The 15,771-nt window shown below is 37.9% G+C and overlaps 1 protein-coding gene across 1 annotated transcript in view; it reads left to right on the top strand.

The window, feature by feature from the left end:
* Positions 1-15,771, top strand: part of LOC140144583 (TBC domain-containing protein kinase-like protein) — a 35,812-nt gene that overhangs the window by 6,385 nt on the left and 13,656 nt on the right. Inside the window, exons 6-12 of the mRNA XM_072166403.1 lie at positions 1,253-1,514; positions 2,431-2,492; positions 3,035-3,183; positions 4,648-4,786; positions 4,960-5,109; positions 7,602-7,698; positions 14,963-15,097. Coding sequence (XP_072022504.1) covers positions 1,253-1,514; positions 2,431-2,492; positions 3,035-3,183; positions 4,648-4,786; positions 4,960-5,109; positions 7,602-7,698; positions 14,963-15,097 — 994 coding nt within the window. The remainder of the gene's footprint in view (positions 1-1,252; positions 1,515-2,430; positions 2,493-3,034; positions 3,184-4,647; positions 4,787-4,959; positions 5,110-7,601; positions 7,699-14,962; positions 15,098-15,771) is intronic.

Genomic DNA, 15,771 nt, shown 5'->3' with positions numbered 1-15,771 from the left:
TGTGGGCATGAAACTTGGTGGGTACAGTCAACATTTAAAGCCAAATTTTTGGAAGGTCATTTCGAGGTCACCAGAGGTCAAATTAGTCAAAACTGTCGTATGGGCATGAAACTTGGTGGGTACAGTCAACATTTAAAGCCAAATTTTTGGAAGGTCATTTCGAGGTCACCAGAGGTCAAATTAGTAATAACTGTTGTATGGGCATGAAACTTGGTGTGTACAGTCAACAATTAAAGCCAAATTTTGGAAGATCATTTTCGGGGTCACCAGGGGTCATCTGAGGTCAAATTAGTAATAACTGTCGTATGGGCATGAAACTTGGTGGGTACAGTCAACATTTAAAGCCACATTTTTGGAAGATCATTTGGGGTCACCAGGGGTCATCCGAGGTCAAATTAGTAAAACTGTCGTATGGGCATGAAACTTGGTGGGTACAGTCAACATTTCAAGCCACATTTTTGGAAGATCATTTCGGGGTCACCAGGGGTCATCTGAGGTCAAATTAGTAAAATCTGTCGTATGGGCATGAAACTTGGTGGGTACAGTCAACATTTAAAGCCAAATTTTTGGGAGATCATTTCGGGATCACCAGGGGTCATCTGAGGTCAAATTAGTAAAAACTGTCGTATTGGCATGAAACTTTGTGGGTACAGGCAACATTTAGAGCCAAATTTTTGGCAGGTCATTTCGGGTTCACCATGGGTTGGAGCAGGTTCATTTACTTCTATCAAAAGTAATCGCAAAAGCAGGCGGTTGCGAAATTCATTTACTTCTACTGAAAGTAATCACGAAAGCAGGCGGTTGCAAAAGCAGGCGAGACTCGTGGTTCGAGAACCGCCTTGTTTTTATAATGCTCTTAATATTTGAGACACAGCGGTGTACATGGCAAAACTTCCACGGAATCCCTCCTGGAATAATTTTTTTGGACAAATCGCTAGTGTTCGCTCAAAGCGCTGGCATACACACACACGTGCCTAAAGACGATGCATAGATTCGCACGAAAACAGTTGCCTCAATGCTTTGACATCACTGCCACATCAGGGTGGAAAATGGTATAACAAGACTGTGTATTGTTCTTGCATTTACACAGCAATCCAAGATACTTGGCTCCTGAAACTGTAGCCCTTGGGCCTATTCAACCCGAGGACCAAACCCAGGCTAACTCTGGTCCAAAATCATATGTATGGTAAGCATTATTATATTAGGAGTATGCTAAATATTGAGACTCTAATTATTTTTTGAATCCACACAGCAACCCAAGATACATGGCTCCTGAAGCCTTAGCCCTTGGGCCTATACAACCCAAGGACCATACCCAGGCCCACTCTGGTCCCAAGTCAGACGTTTGGTCACTAGGCATCATCGTATTAGAGGTGTGCCTTGGTGTACAACTATGGTCTGCTTGTACATTACAGCAACTCATATCTAAGGTGCTATTACTTGGCAAACACAAAAACCAGCAGCATCCGTTGGACAGCATTTTGAAGGAACACAGTGCAGAAAACAAATTCCAGGTGGGTGTGTCTGAGTGTAATTGATAAAATATGGGAATTCAAGCTTTGAATATTGAAAACAGCTGGAGAACTAGACACTGCTCTAATGAGGAAACTTAAGAGCAGCAGAGTATGGGTCAGGGAGTCAGAATCCCCTCAGACAGCTCTTACCAGGCTAGCCAGCTCCATCTACTGGGCAAAAGTTGACAGGACTTGCCCTGTGAATCTTCTTTTTAGGTTGCTCAATACATTGTACCTTTATTTTGGGTTTAAGATTGCAAATTGGCATGGTAAACGCCACCTTTCACATTGATTGTGGGCTACAATAGTGTAAAATTCAACCATTTTGTTATCTTGGTAAACCTGGTCCAAGATGATGCCCATCAGTAAATTCTTTATCTTTGCCCACTTGTGATAAGTGACCCCTGATATGCCACAACTTCATTAGGAGAACTATCATGTGATGATTGAAATTGAAGATCATTGAAAGTTTAAAAAGTTGTAGGTGAGCTACATATTACTCTTCTGAGGTACGGGAGTGAAAGAGAGATGTAAGGAAAGTGACCACTCTCACTCCTGTCAAAAGTCAAGGCCTGGCAATTATAAATAGTGTGTTATCATTGTACTACAGTATCACCATGAAATAAGCTATGTAAAGCTATCATTGTACATCAGTATTAGCTAGTATCATCGCCAAGGAAGTAAGCATTGTAATGCTGTTGCAAACCCCCATATCTTGGCCTTCAGGGTTGATGAGTGTTTATTCAAAATATCCTTTATCATCTCTGAACTTTTATATCCTCAGCCTCCTGTGCAGTATTTATAGCTTTAAATAAAAATAATGAAAATGAAAATATATGACTATGGTATGAGTTAGTGCAATGAATGTTATTGGAAATTGTGTACCGTCATTTGTTTCTTACTTTTCACCTTGTAGGAACTGTCAGCATCAATTAGAAACTTTCTAAGAAAATGTCTGGAATTGTCACCATATGACAGGTAGGTTTGAGAATAGAGAATTTTGTGCTTGTATTAGGTTAGCAGCAGTGTTTACTCAGAGGCTGTATGTCGCAAATTTGGCCCAGTGAAAATTATATTTGGCCCACAAAAATTTGCAACGCTGTATTAAAATTTGTCAATTTGAGGAATTACTGAGACAAAATTGAGTCAATTTTGGGGAGAAATGCTTCATTTGGCGCACTCAATTTCCAGAGAGAGTAAACACTGGTTAGCAGTTGTAGGGATTCAACTATAAAACATTGATAGTGCAAATGCAACTGAAGATTGTGTCACTCCCAAGTTGACTTTACTGGTACCAATGATGTTAAGAAGATGTTATGGCATCACCTACAAGTCTAATTTTGCTTTCCATTTATATTTACTGCTACGTATGAATATACATCTTTATTAAAATGTTTGTAGGCTTATTATATAAATGGTTATCATTGCTTAACTTTACCTCAGTTCATTGTCACCCACACCCACAGCACACAGTTGGTTGAGGTACATATTTATTGGATTTTTTGTTTATTTGTCTTTAGACCAACAGCTTGCGAGTTAATACATAGCGAATTGTTCAAGGAACAGAGGGCATGTCAGATGCTACCGAAGTACAGTTTGACATTGTTCAAATATCCAGGTCTTAGATGTGAAGATTTAGAGCTTACTGAGTACTCGGAAAATGGAATAGGTAAGTGACCAAAAAACCCAGGCATACTTTTGAGAATAAGGCCATTTAAAGATACACACCATAATCAATTTCTGAGAGTTTTTGGTGTTTTTGGATGTGGTACCTATTTTATCAAAGCACAGAAGAATTTAAAAGGGCACTTTGTGATCCACAGCCTTGTCCCCCCCCCCCCTACTTCCTCCAAAAATGTTTTATTCCATCAGAAATTTAGGACTACATAAAGATTGTGTGCATTAACTTTTTGCAGATTCAGAAATTACAACACAGTGACCTGATACATGTAAATATGCATAACTCACATAATTATTTGATGTCCCAATCAACTGAAATTTTGGAAATAAGTTTTTTCTTGAATATCTATTGAACCATATCCTAAAAAGGGGATTTACAATTATGAAATATCCCTTTTAAAAAGGGACATTTTTTAAACCTGTTGAGCTTTGTTAAAATGTGTAATTGGCAAAATTAATTGCATTTGTCACAAAATGTACAAAATGCTTACTGTAATGACTAATTGCATCATATCTTCAAGAGTATAATGGTACAAATACAATTTGATGTCATTTTCAAACGTGTCATCTAATCTTTATAACTATAAAATAAAAAGTACAAAGGTACCACATTTCAGGCTTGATGGAAATGGTACAAACAAACATCCAAGCAAAGTGAGCTGTGTGTCAGGAAAAGTGATTTAGATATTTTTGCCAAAATGTGTTTACTTTCATTTGCCTTTTTATTGTTTCTCTAAAAGCATTTGAAAGCTAGAAATCACCTTTTCATTTAAGGATTAAGTGAATGAATTAGAGCATGTCCTTGTTTGTGTTCTGTGTTTAATGCTTTGTGCCAATGATGCACACTAATTGTTTCAGGTTCAAGTTTAAATACACAAATTATTGTTGGATATTGGGATTCTGATTTCCATACTTGGTAAGTCAATATGGCGGGTTTACCATAGCAGTACACACAGGGCAATTCTGCAGTGTTGCCAAAACTTTTCAGCACCAAGTCGCGGCACATTGGCTCAACAGGCCGCGATAAAGGAGTCTCATGCAAGTAACTCAATTCTTAAGTTTCCAAAAAAAGTGCCCAATAACGCTTACTTGGGTGGATTTACTCGAATTTAGAATACAAAGTCACCCAATTAGGTGGAAAAGCACTTGACTTAAAAACTTCCGGTACTTAATGGGAAGTTACATACCAATCAATTAATGGTCACAAAACCATTTGAAATTGCAATTGGGAGCTTCAGAGACTCAAAACCTTTATAAATCGGCTGAATTGAAAAGGAAATACTTCAAACAACTGCCGCGACCTGAAATAACCCAATGTAGCCCAATTTTTTGGGAGTAGCGTATACAGTTTTTTGAGTAGCGGCAAGTGATCACCAAGCACGGCGTTGGCATCACTGCAATTCTGAGTTGGGAATCTTTGGGTCTTATCTTTTTGGTTTACATTGATTTTCAGGTGAAGACGAGGATCACTTGGCTCAGAGATCAATAGAGGAAGTCTACTATCTATGGGGATTGGCAGGGGGTGATCTAGAGGGAGAACTAAAGAAGAAAGGCTTATTAAGGACTCATCCACCTATATGTAGTATGGCAGAGTAAGTATTGGGTAAACAGAAAATATGATTAGCATAATATGGGGATGAACAGGAGGCCAGCAACCGGGCTCATTATAATGCTAATTATTAAAATTATTAAGGTATCATTATTTATTAATCACAATATGGTTTAACTACAACTGAGTTCAATATTATTTCTAACAACTTTACAGTATCATATCAGCTGAAGGTGATGTTCATGGACAAGAAAGGGACAGTAGTTCTCTCTATGATGGAACCGTGATACCTATGTCTCTAGATATGCTGAGGAAGAGACTGGAGAATATAGATGACACTGCTTTTTATCCACTACTTGAGGACATGTAAGTTTTATTCAAACTGGTTAATATACAGGGTGTCCCAAAAAAAAGAGGCCCCTCATTGCGCCCTCTTGTTCTCCTATTTCTGAAAAGTTGATTAAATATATTTTGGTATGTAAAGAAACCTTTAATCGTTAGCTTTAATAAACCAAAACAATTGTTTCAATCGGCTCACAACTTTTGAAGATATACCCTTTTGAATAAAAGTACCCGTTTTACACTCTGTCCACGGATAGCAAACAGAGTGGTTGAGATGGCTCATGAAGTGGAGTGGCCTGCACGATCACCAGACCTCACACCACTTGATTTGTTTCCTTTTTGGCAAAATCCAAGATCTTTGCAAGCGTATTACTGAATTCATTCGCAAGTATCCCGACAAGGATGGTAAGCAAGCATAATTGATGCAATGAGGACCAGGGCTGAAAGCTGTATTCGAAAAGGAGGCAACCAGGTAGAGGGCAGAGCAGCACAGTAAACTCACTTCAGAAGAACCAAAGACAAACCAAACAGCATTTTAGGGCTACCTTTTATCCTAAAAAGAGAAATGACTAATGTTGTAAATAAAAAAAGAAAGTAAGAAACATAATAAAACAAAAAGGCCAAGAAAAAAATAAGTAATTGCATGTAAAGCAAAGAAGTCCCATTCGGTATCCATTTTACCCACAAATTAATGACACTATTAACAAAATCCATTGCCCATAAACCCACCGGTAAAGCCCATTCCATAAATAAAGTTATTTTATAAAGTTATCATTGAGGAATGTTTGATATTCATGCATGGTATGTACTCCTTTTCAATCTTTGAAGTAGCCAAACCTTCTCCGTGGACAGAGTTAAAAACGGGCACATTTCTTTAAAAGAGCATATCTTCAAAAGTTGTGAGCCGATTGATATAATTGTTTTGGTTTATTAAAGCTAACGACTCAAGGTTTCTTTACATACCAAAATATATTTGATCAACTTTTCAGAAATAGGAGAAAAAGAGGCGCAATGAGGGGCCTCTTTTTTTTGGGACACCCTGTAGTTGCCAATAGAATGAAAGGTCTGATGCCACATGTCACTCAAATTAGATATGTGCTATAGGGTCCACAACTTACAAGTTCCCCCCTAAATACTTTTTTAAATAAATCGAAAAATATTTGACGCAATGCAAACCTGTAAAAAGATATGGGTAGCCGTATTTGTTTTACACATGTGGACCAGATTTCAGCGTCACACGTCATTGTGTTCAGTCACAATGGTTCATTATGTAAAAAAAGAGGCTGTTTTAAACAGTGTTAAAAGTTGCATCTGAGTCCATAGGACTCAATTCTCAAACAATACACTGAGTAGGCCAGGGATATTCATGTGTTTGTAAAAGAAAACTTAATCTTTGGTATTCTTCTTCTTCTTTTTCAAAAGCAAAGCAGGTGTTTAATTCTTTTCTTTTTCTTTTTAATGATAAATGGCTGAGATGAGCATCTTTGGGACCATGTTAAAAATGAAAACACAACACTGCAAGAGCTAACCCGAGCAATCCAACATGTATGGAACAAAATGGACCAGCAACGGGTCCAGAATTTAATAAACAGATCACGGCGACGTTGCAATGCACTTGTCAACAGTGCAGGAGGATACATCCCCTACTAAACATTAGACTTTGAGTTTTATTTCCATTACAAACACATGGACAGGCCTAACATACTGTATTGTTTGACAATTGACTCCTATGGACTCAGGTGCAACTTTTAAAACTCCTCTTTTTTACATAATGAACCATTGTGACCAAACGCAATGATGTGTGACACTACAAATTGGCCCAGATTTGTGAAACAAATAAGGTTACACATAACTTTTTACTATTTTATATTTCGTTAAATAATTTTCGATTTATTTCAAAAAACATTAGGGGGAACTTATAAGTTGTGCACCCTATATGATTGGCTGTCTTGGAACTGGGTCACCATAGGCACATACATTTTGTTTCTATTGTCTTATCTATAAAGAGAAATATTTTATTGACTTGGCCTTTCACTCCAAAGGTAATCTTTTACTCCAGGGAGTTACTTGGAACAACCATATCTGGCTAATCAGGAGCCTGAATTCCAGTAAGTGATATGTCCCTGACCAATAGAATTGTGATACACATTGTGGTTTCTTATATCCAAACCACTGAAGCAATTGAACCCAAATTTTGGAATAAGTATGTTGAGGTGATGGGGCTCCATTTGAGATAGGGAACACAACATGAACTGGAGTGTGAACATATTATATCAAGATTTCATAGTTGATATGAAAAAACAGCACTCACTGTGGATGTTTTGTGAAGTTGTACAGACTCCTTTTTCAACTTAAAAACGTCCACAGTGAGTATTGTTTTATTGGACTAGAGCTATGAAATCTTGTTATAATTTTCAATAGCAGTCCTGATGAACATGTTCAGCCCTGGTTTTACGTACTCAAATATAAGTGAGCTTCCCCCAAAAATGTTTTTACCATTTTATATTGCTATGCAGGACAAAGCAGCCATCACCAAGCACACCTAATATCACAGACTTATCAGAAACAGCCAACTTACCTCTTATCATTAGGGAAAAGGATATCGAATACCAGGTGAGAATATTACTGTTACTAGACATATAAGGTTATGCCAGACTTGAACGCAAGTCCACCTTGTCAAGTTAGCTCAATCGATAAGGAGTTCAACTATGGTGCGAGAGGTTGCAGGTTCGAACCCTGGCGGTGGTTTAGTCCACTCTCATGGAAAAATTAATTTAGCTTGAAATTCCCCTGGACAAGGAACTTACTGCTTATTGTCTCTTTGTCTATGATATGATCCTGGTTGCGAAGGCCATTTGTGGAATGTCTAGGGTGTGCGCTCTTGAAGCAGGAAAGTCCCTGTGATGTTGTTAAATGGTTTATGGAATGATGTGGGGCAGTAGTGGTCAGAGACAACCTGTAAAGTGTGCTGAGGCTTGTGGATCAAAATTACTGCGCTTTTTTTTTGTCAGAGTCTGAGCTGAGCCAATTCCAATTGTATCCAAGACTAATCCATGTCCGAGTCCTTTTGTGTCTGAGACCGAGCTGATTCCAACAAAAAGTGGACTCGAGTCCGGACTCGGACTCCGGACTTGAACGATACATCGCTGGGTTGTGCAACATAGATTCAGAAATGGATTCTTAAAGACTATATAATAATTCAGTAAAAGACCATTTTGGGGTATAGACCTTTTCAAATCAAGATCGGAAAACCGCAGTATTTATTCAGTAAACTAGTGGTCAAATTGGTGCACAATGAATCAAGCGGAATCATGTACCCTTTTGAGTGAAAATACAATGTATTTAGCCAAAATCAACATGAGTCATCACAGAGAAATGTTTTCTAAAGGTATTGAACTAACACTTCCACTATTAGGCACTTCACAATGTGACAGTAGAAGAAAGAAAAATGCAGATGTTTATCGTCTGCGGCACATTTGATTTAGTCTGTGTGTAGTCTTCGCAATATAAATATCAATCTCTTGTACAAGCCATACCCAACGCTTGACGTCTTTCACACAGATTTGTGTGCACACGTAATAGTTGCATTTGCGTTAGCGTTGATGACCCGGAATTGTAAACGGGGTCATCTATAACAAACTTCGGAAAACTTCGATTTGAAAAGGTCTATAGAATAAGCAAGCAACCTGTAGTTAAAAGGAGCTGATAATGGATTATATGATTTAAGACAGTGCTATAAGTGTTGCTCAGGTGGTACTCAGTACAAATGACCAAACCGGGAGGGAGTGGGTGTGCTGCAAACATGGGTCACATTTTCTGCCATTTAATATTATATCAATGTCCCCATATTTAGTAAATTTTGGTATATGCCAAAAATGTTTGGAAAAGTTGTCAAAACTTTCCCAATTTGTTCTAAATTTGGCAGAAAATTTTAACTTTTGGTATAGCGATAGATCCAAATTTCTTAGAAAATTGTTATGTCGATGGGTCTACTTTCAAATTTTCAGCGGCACACCCCTACCCAAATCAAACTTGAGTACTCTTTTGGGGTAGGGTAGAGAATATTCTGTACTTAAAGGCATACTGTCAACTGTCCCTATTTTTAGTGAAACAAAAGGCATAAAAGAGAGCGATTTTGCCATGTGTCCCTATTTTTGCAAAAATATGACTATAGTAATGTATAGGAAATTCAGGAATGTCCCTATTTTTGAGTTTTTTCTCCCATTTGTCCCTATTTTTGAGATTTTAGGGTTGGCAGGTATGCTTAAAGGTATGATTTAGGGATTCAATCATGTTTCACCGTTGTTCATCACCGTTTAACAACGATGCGGCCGCGTCGTCTGCGTGGTTTACTTTGCGAGGGCAGCTTTAGCTGCCCGAGCGAAGTAAACCACGCAGACGCGCCGGACGTGAGTAGCTAAATATCGTATAATTCACGATTATTTTACGAGGAATGTCAGTTGGATGCACCATTACAAAACAAACTGTGGATGGATGCACAGTAACAATACTGAGTGAGGCCTTTGGTTCCCAAATGAGAACAATAGTCTGAATATTGTTAAGCAGTTAAAATGACATTTTTCAAAAATATGAACTTTGCAATTGGCAATGATTGATGATATATTTTGATTATACACCCTTTAAAGTTAACAAAACAGAAATTTTCAAATGAATATCAGCTGCAGTATTTTTTTTTTTTTTTTTTGAAGGATTTAATGTATTTTCCTACATTTTTTTAATAGCAGATAGTCAAAAGTAATTAATTTTTTTTTCTCATTAATATATGGAACAAAAACAATTCTTTTTTGTGATAGTGTTGTTTGATACATAATTTGTCAAAATAAAAAATAAACTAGACTTAGCTGTGGTCTAAGACCACGAACACAGCCGTGCTGTGACCCCTTAATGACCTTTGACCCCAAAATATATGAAAACCCCATAGGCATTGGCTAATGTCAATGCCTGTGTGATGTGGCATCACTTTGACATGTTATTTGTGGCAGAAGGAGCATTTTGAAGGTGTTTCGTCTCAGACCGGAACTGACCCCTTTATGACCTTTGACCCCAAAAAAAAAAAAAAAAATCACATATACACTGGCTAACCACAATTCATGTGTGAACATACCGCTACTCTGCTATGTTTTCCTTAGCTAATAAAATTGTTTGCAGGTATTTCATTTTTTACCGGAAGTGACCCTTAATGACCTTTGACCCCAAATCTGTGTACACCCCATAGACACTGGGTAATAACAATGCATGTGTGCAAGTGGCATCACTGTCCTACGTAATTTGTGGGAGAAGATACATTTTAAAGGTATTTCGTTTTATACCGGAAATGACCCCTTAATGACCTTTGACCCCAAATAAAAAAATACCATTTATACATTGGGTAAACACAATTCATGTGTGAACATACCATCACTCTCCTATGTTTTTCTTAGCTAATACAATTTTTGAATATATTTGATTTATACGGAAATGACCCCTTAATGACCTTTGACCCCAAATCTGTGTACACCCCATAGACACTGGGTGATAACAATGCATGTGTGCAAGTGGTGTCACTGTCCTACGTAATTTGTGGGAGAAGATGCATTTTAAAGGTATTTTGTTTTATACCGGAAGTGACCCCTTATTAATGACCTTTGACCCCATATACAAAATATCACATATACACTGGGTTACTGCAACTCATATGTGAACATACCGTTACTGTGCTATGTTTTACTTAGCTAATAAAATTTTTGAAGGTTTTTCGTTTTATACGGAAGTGACCCCTTAATGACCTTTGACCCCAAATCTGTGTACACCACATAGACATTGGGTAATAACAATTCATGTGTGCAAGTGGGCCGCTGTCATAACGTAAGTTGTGGGAGAAGATGCAATTTTAGTTGAAATCACGTTTTTGACCCCTATGACCTCTGCGTGACCTCTGACCCCACAAGTTTCATGTGACATGTAGGGGCACGGTCAATGATCATTGTGACCAAGTTAGGTCAAAATCGATGTAAGCATGTGCGTGCTAGAGCAAATGTAATGGTTGACAGAAGAAAGAAGAAGAAGAAAGAAACTAGACTTAGCTGTGGTCTAAGACCACGAACACAGCCGTGCTGTGACCCCTTAATGACCTTTGACCCCAAAATATATGAAAACCCCATAGGCATTGGCTAATGTCCATGCCTGTGTGCATGTGGTATCACTTTGACATGTTATTTGTGGCAGAAGGGGCATTTTGAAGGTTTTCGTCTCAGACCGGAAGTGACCCCTTTATGACATTTGACCCCAAATGAAAAAAATATCCCATATACACTGGCTAACCACAATTCATGTGTGAACATACCGCTACTGTGCTATGTTTTCCTTAGCTAATAAAATTATTTTATTTTTTACCGGAAGTGGCCCCTTAATGACCTTTGATCCCAAATCTGTGTACACCCCATAGACACTGGGTAATAACAATGCATGTGTGCAAGTGGCATCACTGTCCTCGTAATTTGTGGGAGAAGATGCATTTTAAAGGTATTTCATTTTATACGGAAATGACCCCTTAATGACCTTTGACCCCAAATAAAAAATACCATATATACATTGGGTAAACACAATTCATGTGTGAACATACCATCACTCTCCTATGTTTTTCTTAGCTAATAAAATTTTTTGAATATATTTCGATTTATACCGGAAATGACCCCTTAATGACCTTTGACCCCAAATCTGTGTACACCCCATAGACACTGTGTGATAACAATGCATGTGTGCAAGTGGTGTCACTGTCCTACGTAATTTGTGGGAGAAGATGCATTTTAAAGGTATTTCGTTTTATACCGGAAGTGACCCCTTATTAATGACCTTTGACCCCATATACAAAATATCACATATACACTGGGTTACTGCAACTCATATGTGAGCATACCGTTACTGGCCTATGTTTTGTTTAGCTAATAAAAAATGTTGAATGTATTTCGTTTTATACGAAGTGGCCCTTAATGACCTTTGACCCCAAATCTGTGTACACCACATAGACACTGGGTAATAACAATGCGCGTGTGCAAGTGCGGCCGCTGTCCCACGTAAGCTGTGGGAGAAGATGCATTTTTAGTTGAAATCACGTTTTTGTCCCGTATGACCTCTGCGTGACCTTTGACCCCACGAGTTTCATGTGACATGTAGGGGCACGGTCAATGATCATTGTGACCAAGTTAGGTCAAAATCGATGTAAGCATGTGAGTGCTAGAGCAAATGTAAAGGTTGACAGAAGAAAGAAGAAGAAGAAGAAGAAGAAGAAGAAAGAACCTGTAAGAAAAAAGACACAGCCGTGACTAACGTCACGGCTGTGTAATGACTAACGTCACGGCTGTGTAAAAATTAGGAAGCTGTGTTGGTAATGGTCAGGATGGCACGGCAAGTTGTATAATGTTAAGCATGTAACGCGAGTCACAAAAAGAACAACTTTTTAATGCAGTAAAAATCTAAAGGGTTATAAATGTTCCTTTCATTTTCCTCCTGGTTCGGTCATAACTCATAATTATTTCATAAGGTTTTTGGTTTGCTACAATTGTACCACCAGAGACAGACTATTCAAAATGGTAACGCGAGTCACAATGTAACTCGAGATACGATATTGAAACACGAGTCACACATATTATACAGCTCTCTGTACAGTAGGGCTAGAAAATAATCCATAAATAATCACTTAACTTCTCCCTCCCAATTTTACCCTCCCCAGGACTCATAATTATTGTACATCACTTAACAAATTGCAGGACTGGAAACCGTTTTTGTCCCCATCTGTGAATTCAAATTCACAATTTGACTTTCCATTATAAACACCCATTATAAACACCCACTACCACCATTCCACCCCAGTTTCTCCACCTAACCCCAAAACAGAAGGTCATGTTTAAAGTTGAATTCCACAATATAAATTAAATAGAGCATGTTTAGCTTTCAAATTTGGCTGTGTTATCAAATAGTGAGTGTAACAGTCACGTAACGTAACGCGAGTCACGCACTAAGTTGGCCATTTTAAAAATACCAAACTCAAATGTACTTAATGTTTGCATCTGTAGTATAGCTGCAGTAAAAGGTAATTACCTAGTGGTATCAACTTTTGTGTGCAGCTTCTTGTTTGAGGAGAAATATTGAAAAAGTAAAAGCTCAATTTGGAAGGGGTAATTTTAGTAACAAAAGTCACAACCACATTTTTGCCAATAAATGTTACATCGAGTTATTCACAAATTACAAGTTTATGTGATTTGATACATGTAAACAATGGTAAAGGGAATATGAATAAATCAAGTCTGGGGAATGTGTTCCACATTGATCAGCGGCAGCCTTCAGCTGAGCCTTTTATATTTTGCTACTACAATGTAGGGGCTCTGCAATAAGCAGACCACCCCTCCCAGCCTGCCATAAATTGCTTGATCCTCTTCTCGGCCTGCCAAAAAATCCTTACCCCTTTTTGCACATACATGTATGGAAAAATTTTAGGAACCCATTTTGCAAACCTTAAATGGTCTATATCAGTTTTGCATATACACCAGGCACAAAAAGAAACTCGTCAGTTATAGTCACTCTTGCTGTTCAACAACTTGACAATTTTGCATTATTCTGAAATATATATTTTGTTAGTTGGATTTTGCTTTCTTGTTGACATCCTGTTCATGAAAATCAAGCAAGAATTGACCAAGATATGTGCTTCCAAACCCCAAAATTGCAATTTTAACGATTCAATTGTGCCTGTTACGCTGTGTGCTTTATTGATTGGCCCGTGGTGCTTGTGTACAACACAACGATGCATCCCATTGAAAATCGTTGAGATTGCAACTTTTAATTTTGGGGTTTGAGAGTTTGGAGACGCATGTCGTGGTCAATTCTTGTTCAATTTTTTACGAACAGGGTGTCAAGTGAGAAAGCAAAGACCAATTAACAAAATGTATATTTCAGAATAATCCAAAATGATCAGGTTGTTGAACAGCAAGGATGACTATAACTGACAAGTTTCTTTTTGTGGCTGGCGTATATGAATGTTTCCATACAGTTTTTCAATGCATTTTATGTAATAAATGTATATGAAAATTGTATTCTTATTCAAATTGCCAGTTTTTTAAATTTCCATCATTAGCCCTCATTACCACCACCCCACCCCAGAGGAGAGGGTCCTTTTTAATGCTGAATTACAGTATTTTTATAGTGCTAAAGTAAAACTGACCACAATGGAAATGAAATTGAGCGTGTTTAAAGCTTTCAAAGTGGGACCATGTAATCAAAATAGTGAGCGAATGTGAGTCGCAGTAACGTGAGTCACGCACCAATTTAGCTAAAGTTGGCCATTTTAAAAATACCAATCTCAAATATACTTGGTGTTTGTTTCTGTAATACAGCTGAGATATAAGGTAATTACTTAGTGGTATAAACTTTTGTCTGCAGCTGTTTGTTTGAGGAGAAATATTGAACAAGTAAAAGCCTAATTTTGAAGTGTAATTTTTTGTATCGCTAGTCACAATCACATTTTTGCTAATAAATATTTCATCTAGTTATTTACAAAATTAAAGTTTATGTGATTTGATACATTGGGTCAGTAAGTACATGTGGAGAGAAGATGAATAAACCAACTCCTTGTTCAATTGTATTTATATGACATTGAATGTGCTGATTTTATCAAAAATGTAACGCGAGTAACATGGAATTGTTGTGGTAAATAATGGCTTGTTGATGGTACAACTCATTGTTGCTAATGTCAAACTTGTCAAAGTAAAATGAGAAACATGTGGTTGTGAAGCTCTTCATATATCTTTGAGCAAATAAAACCAAAGCTGGGGATCCTATAATATTTAAACTAACTTTGTGATCACAATTGTATTTCTTTCCATAGTTTCACAGAGTGGTACTGTATGATAGATTGCTGAAAGGCTACCCATACACAAAGGATAGGATATGGAAAGAATCTAGAGTAGATACACCGCCATTGTATAGGGCAGAGACATGGGCCGCATTGCTAGGAGTAGAAGTAAGTTGCTATTATTACTAATGTTACAGGAGAGTGTTGTCAACAACAAGGGCTGTAGCTATGGGACTGACACTGACCGGCCGGTACAAAATATTTTAGAGTGGTGATACCCCCAGAGCTTATTCCCCGATCTCTTGCATTCAGTGAAAGATTGTGCCCTGAGTCAGCGCACTAATTGGGTAGTAAAATTACCCGGCACTCAACTTGGGCTAGCTACAACCCTATCAACATAACTGATATTAACATGCCGATGTTGGTGAGATCTCGGCATGTGAATATTGGCTGTAGGGTGTCCCAAACAAATATGATTGAACCTCATCAGACACAGTTGATGACCTTTCTGGGACTATTGTGATCAATTAACCCATGGGCAGGGGGTTGTCTGTACTTCCAGTTGAACTATTCCAGTTGAACTATTCCAGTTGAACTATTCCAGTTGAACTATTCCAGTTGAACTATTCCAGTTGAACTATTCCAGTTGAACTATTCCAGTTGAACTATTCCAGTTGAACTATTCCAGTTGAACTATTCCAGTTGAACCAGTTGAAATCCACACCCTTCTATGGAAGACATGACCTTAATCGCCTCCACAGGGAGTGTAGATTTCAAATGGGAGTCACTCATTCAGGTAATCACACTACCTGAGTGGAAGATTAAGGTCATGTCTTCCATCA

The sequence above is a fragment of the Amphiura filiformis genome, unplaced genomic scaffold (genome assembly GCF_039555335.1).
Source record: "Amphiura filiformis unplaced genomic scaffold, Afil_fr2py scaffold_64, whole genome shotgun sequence".
NCBI lineage: Eukaryota > Metazoa > Echinodermata > Ophiuroidea > Amphilepidida > Amphiuridae > Amphiura > Amphiura filiformis.
This window is presented reverse-complemented; position numbering and strand designations above follow the sequence as displayed.